Raw genomic sequence first — 5,174 nt, forward strand, 5'->3', positions numbered from 1 at the left:
TCTGAAAGAATCCAGTTTGAGGAGAGTGGCCCTTATGAATGGCCATTCTAGACGGTCATAAGATTTTTGCATATCTAGTTTCATAGCTAAGAATTTTTTCTCCTTTTTTTTTCCGATGCTTCACTTAATAAAAAATTTCATGAGCTATGAACACATTGTCTGAAATAAGCCTATTAAGAATAAATGCCGATTGAGATGGAGAGATAATACCTGGAAGAGAATCCTTGAGCCTATCAACAAATATTTTTGAAATTATCTTCTTTACCACTCCGCATAGGCTAATCGGTCTGAATTGACCAAGAGTTTCTAGGTTATCACATTTTGGAATTAAGCAAACAAATGTTTTGTTTAATTCTTTTGGCATGATTCCATTTGTGAAGAAGTTCTCAACACAACAATAGACCTCTTCTTTTGTAATGTCCCAGAATTTTTGATAGGAGGGGGGAAGCCATCGGGCCTAGGTGACTTTAGGGGGCCCATAGATTTTAAAGAGGAGTGGATTTCCTCATCACTTGGAATTCTGCACAACAGCCCATTAAGCTCACTTGTAACCACTGGATGGACCTTCTCTAGAGCTTGATCAAGAGCAACCTGGGAAATACCTTCAGCTGCAACTGCATCACTAAAGTGGTCTAGAAGGAGTTCATCAAGTTGACCCCCATTTGAAGTCCAGGAACCATCCGCCCTGTTGAGTTTTAAAATTCTGTTTTTCTTCCTTCTTTGGGTGGTAGATGCATGGAAAAATGCAGAATTTTTGTCACCATGGTTAATCCACTCCACTCTAGATTTTTGATGCCAAATCATCTCCTCCCTGGCGAGTTCCTCATCTAACAATTCCTGCAACTTCTCTTCCTCTTCTATAAGGTCTAGATAGTCCGATCTCTTTTGCATTACCTCTATTTGATGCTTTAAAGTTCTGATTTTTTCCTGCACTGCACCAAATTCCAGCTTGTTCCAACGTTTGAAAACCCTTTTGCAGTTTTCAGATTTCTGAAATATTGGATGAAAGTTACTTCTATTTTTCGGAATTCTCCACCCTTGTCTGGCTACATCTTCGCATTGCGGATGTCTCGTCCACATTGCTTCAAACCGAAAGGGCCGTATCCCATTAGCTTTACCCCCAGCTGAATCCAATAAGATCGGATTGTGATCAGAACAGAAAGCTGATTTGATAAACACAAACATCTTCAAATAGAGTATTCCAGTTTGAATTAGCAAAAACCCGATCAAGCTTGATCCGGATGTTAGCTACACCTCTTTGTCTGTTGTTCCAGGTGAAACAGGGACCATTAGAACCCAGGTCCATATGTAAGGCTGCATTGCAATATCATGTCTTGAAATTGCTTCATATCCCTGTCTCATTTTCTATTACCACCCGATTTTTCATGCCAGCTTAAGAAGGTGTTCAAGTCCCCCAAACAGATCCAGGCTCCCACTCCATTATTGCTAATGTTTATCAGTTGATCCCACATCATCAGTGGCTACCTTTCCTTTATAGCTAGATTCACTTTATCTTAGAATAATGGCTTAATCAATCGGTTAATTTGCTTAAGAGAAGAAGCTCAATAAGAAATCTCATTTGCAAGTTGCAGCCTTTTGTTTCTTGGTATTTATGGAAGGCCCAGAATCGAACCTGGTTTCTCATAAATGTGGTTAAAACATTGAATCAGCAGCTTTCAATGAGTTCATGACTGCTACAAACATGAAGGGAACTTGGATTTCAGATGGGCAGGAGCAAAAGAAGGATGATAGTGTAACTTCTCAAGCGTGGAGTCCACAGAACTGTTTGAAGCAAAACTGGAATGCAGCTTGGATTAAGGATTAATCTTAGGCATTATTGGTTAGTTATAAGAAATTCCTACTAACCTGTCTTAACATTCTCATGCGGTGTCTCATGTGCTTTCAATTCTCATTGTTGTAAGGCTCAGTTGTTCAGTCAGATCCAAGCATATAGGATACTACTATTTACTGGGAATGAAGGATCTTCGTTAAGACTTAAGAGAGCATTTTCTGAGATAAAATTAACTACCAGAAAACAACATATCCAAATTAAGAATTGAAATGACATTGTTTACCATTAAAATGGAAAAATTCTCTACACCATATAATAAATCCATCCATCCACCCATCTCAAATAGAACTAAAACAGAGAATCCCGCAGACCTCGCCACCGCCTGTCAAGCACCCAGGTTTGCATCCAACTACTCAACTTCGCCATAGTCAGGAGCGAGGCTAATAAACTGTGACAAGAACTACTTGAAACCCTATCATGCAGAACTAAATCCCAAAACTGCAGAGTACCACCATCAATAGAATAACCAGAAAATGCCACTAAGTTTCTACCATGAGAAGGATCACATTTTACTTTCCCTTCTTGGCAGCTGACTTGGTAACCTTAGCACCGGAAGGATCCTTCTTCTCCACGCTCTTGATGACACCGACGGCAACGGTCTGTCTCATATCTCTCACAGCAAAACGACCCAATGGAGGGTACTCAGAGAAGGTTTCCACAACCATGGGCTTGGTTGGAATCATCTTGACATACCCAGCATCACCATTCTTCAAAAACTTGGGTTCCTTCTCAAGTTCCTTGCCAGATCGCCTGTCAATCTTGGTGAGGATCTCAGAAAACTTGACAGCAATGTGAGAAGTGTGGCAATCAAGCACTGGGGCGTATCCATTTCCAATCTGGCCTGGGTGGTTCATGATGATGACCTGGGAGGTGAAGTTGGCTGCCTCCTTGGCTGGATCATTCTTTGAGTCAGAAGCAACAAAACCACGCTTCAGATCTTTCACTGCAACATTCTTAACATTGAACCCAACGTTGTCACCAGGGAGAGCTTCTGGAAGAGCTTCATGGTGCATCTCAACAGACTTAACTTCAGTAGTGAGTCCAGTGGGACCAAAGGTGACAACCATACCAGGCTTGATGACACCAGTCTCCACCCGTCCCACGGGCACAGTACCAATACCACCAATCTTGTAGACATCCTGAAGGGGAAGTCGGAGGGGCTTGTCTGAGGGCCTCTTGGGCTCAGAGATCAGGTCAAGGGCCTCAAGAAGAGTTGGACCCTTGTACCAATCAAGGTTGGTTGATCTCTCAATCATGTTGTCACCCTCAAACCCAGAGATGGGAACAAAGGGGATTTTGTCAGGGTTGTAACCGACTTTCTTCAGGTAGGAAGACACTTCCTTAATGATTTCATCATACCTTGCCTTGGAGTATTTAGGGGTAGTAGCATCCATCTAGCACACAATCAAACAATGAAATAAAGAGTGTCAAAAACTCAGCAATTCGGAAGAAAGACCCAATGGAAGACAAACTAACAAAATGAGGAAATCCTCACCTTGTTGCAGCAACAGATCATCTGTTTGACACCAAGGGTGAAAGCAAGCAGGGCATGCTCACGGGTCTGACCATCTTTGGAGATACCAGCTTCAAAGCCACCAGTGGTAGAGTCAATGATAAGGACAGCACAGTCAGCCTGTGAAGTACCTGTGATCATGTTCTTGATGAAGTCACGATGCCCAGGTGCATCAATAACTGTGCAGTAGTATTTTGTGGTCTCGAACTTCCACAGGGCAATGTCAATGGTGATACCACGCTCACGCTCGGCCTTCAATTTGTCAAGAACCCAGGCGTACTTGAATGACCTTTTGTTCATCTCCGCAGCTTCCTTCTCAAAACGCTCGATCACACGCTTGTCAATTCCTCCAAGCTTATAGATAAGATGACCGGTGGTGGTCGACTTTCCAGAGTCGACGTGGCCAATGACCACAATGTTGATGTGAACCTTTTCCTTACCCATCTTGAATTGTTATAAGAATGGCAAGAGCTGCTAAGAGGACACAGTGAAAGACAAGTAACGTTAAGTACAAAGAAAACTAAAAAACGCATGTTAACAGAAATCAAACACAGAAAACAGCAACAAAACTCAAAAAACATAAAACAGCATCGTTGCGTGGAGAGAACGCATGCAAACAAATAGGACAGAAGAAATCGAATCGACTAACAAAAATGCGATGAGTTGGTAAGTGACATTCGATACTTTTCAAAAGTCAATTGATGCATACATCCATTGTAAAGCAAATACTCTCTCGATAAACTAAAAACTTACAGATTCCAAACAGAGACAGATTACTACTTTCCAAAACATGTCGAAGGGAAAGCGAAGTTCTTAAACACAATAGATAATGGAGGAGAAACTGATAAACATAATGCGACACGCTGCTTCAACGAAGAACATGAACAAAAAAGAGAAAGCAGAAGTAAAATTCAAAGAAAAAGAAATTTGAAAATAACGCAGCATCTGCTTACATCAATCGAAATAGAAAATGCAGAGACTAACAACTACGAATCGAAGATGAGAGAACCATTACCAACAACGCCAACAGAAGAGATTTCGATATCAGATCTCTTAACTTACATGTTTCACAAAAATTGCAAGAAATCCAGGAAAGAATTAACTAAATAACAAAGCTTGCGTTGAACATCTTAAGAATCTAAGAGAACAAAAAAGAGCGAAACGAGAGAACAAACCTTTAGCAACAGCTGAAGAGAAGAGATCGCCTCGCTAAGAGCTCTCACCGACGCAAGGAAAGATATGGTAGAGAAAGAGGATGAGAAATGAGTGGCTCCTCGGTTTTAAAGGTTTTTCACACACACACACACTCCATATCATTTTTAGGGTTTCTCAAACGTGGTAGAATTGTTGGATCCGATGGTCACACGAAATTAAAAATTGGCCGTCGATTTAAATCAAGTGATGGATATTCCTTAGCATGTCATTTTATATGCTCTTTCACTTGAACTGGAGAAGAGCACCGTCAGTCAAAAGCTGCAGGAACAGAGTCCATGTAAGAGTGTAGGACATGGTTTCGGTGAACCGGCGGTATCGCCCACCGCAGAGTACTTTTATATTTTCTTTTCTTTTTTTTCAACATTAAATTGCTTTTATTTTATATATTTTAAAAACTTATATATATATATACTAGTAAAAAATTACACGTGCATTTCGACAAAAGGAAAAGGTCTTTGGTTATATTATTTTAGAATTGAATAGACAGATCTTAAATAAAGTTTCTAGTTACCTAAACATGATTTACTTAGGACCTGTTGGGTAACATGAATCCAGAGATTTCAAATCACTGGATTCATGGATGTGAGATTTATA

At 40.6% G+C, this 5,174-nt stretch overlaps 2 protein-coding genes across 3 annotated transcripts; both read right to left on the reverse strand.

Moving 5' to 3' along the window:
- Positions 1-348: 348 nt before the first annotated feature.
- On the reverse strand, positions 349-1,185 carry LOC149023593 (uncharacterized). Its single transcript, XM_089143329.1, has one exon. The coding sequence runs from the start codon at positions 1,183-1,185 to the stop codon at positions 349-351; it is 837 nt and encodes a 278-aa protein (XP_088999455.1).
- An 841-nt stretch (positions 1,186-2,026) lies between these two features.
- Positions 2,027-4,651, reverse strand: LOC149023594 (elongation factor 1-alpha). 2 transcript variants are annotated; one of them, XM_089144146.1, is made up of 3 exons: positions 4,541-4,651; positions 3,348-3,836; positions 2,027-3,246 (listed from the first exon to the last, which is right to left on the reverse strand). In XM_089144146.1, exons 2-3 carry the CDS (start codon positions 3,807-3,809, stop codon positions 2,362-2,364), a joined length of 1,347 nt encoding a protein of 448 aa, XP_089000272.1. In that variant the 5' UTR covers positions 3,810-3,836; positions 4,541-4,651; the 3' UTR covers positions 2,027-2,361. The 2 variants fall into 2 exon arrangements, with proteins under 2 accessions (XP_089000272.1, XP_089000273.1); XM_089144147.1 differs by having other exon boundaries at positions 3,348-3,839; positions 4,541-4,648.
- Between the last annotated feature and the right edge of the window lie 523 nt (positions 4,652-5,174).

This window comes from Hakea prostrata, chromosome 2 (assembly GCF_041222555.1).
Source record: "Hakea prostrata isolate BN-2017 chromosome 2, UWA_Hpros_2, whole genome shotgun sequence".
Lineage (NCBI taxonomy): Eukaryota > Viridiplantae > Streptophyta > Magnoliopsida > Proteales > Proteaceae > Hakea > Hakea prostrata.

Excerpts from the sequence above, each read along its gene's own strand:
- LOC149023593 (XM_089143329.1), bottom strand. The coding sequence starts at position 1,185 with ATGTTTGTGTTTATCAAATCAGCTTTCTGTTCTGATCACAATCCGATC.
- LOC149023594 (XM_089144146.1), bottom strand. The coding sequence starts at position 3,809 with ATGGGTAAGGAAAAGGTTCACATCAACATTGTGGTCATTGGCCACGTC. Across the intron at positions 3,247-3,347 it reads TGATCTGTTGCTGCAACAAG|ATGGATGCTACTACCCCTAA; the intron begins GTGAGGATTTCC and ends ATTGTGTGCTAG.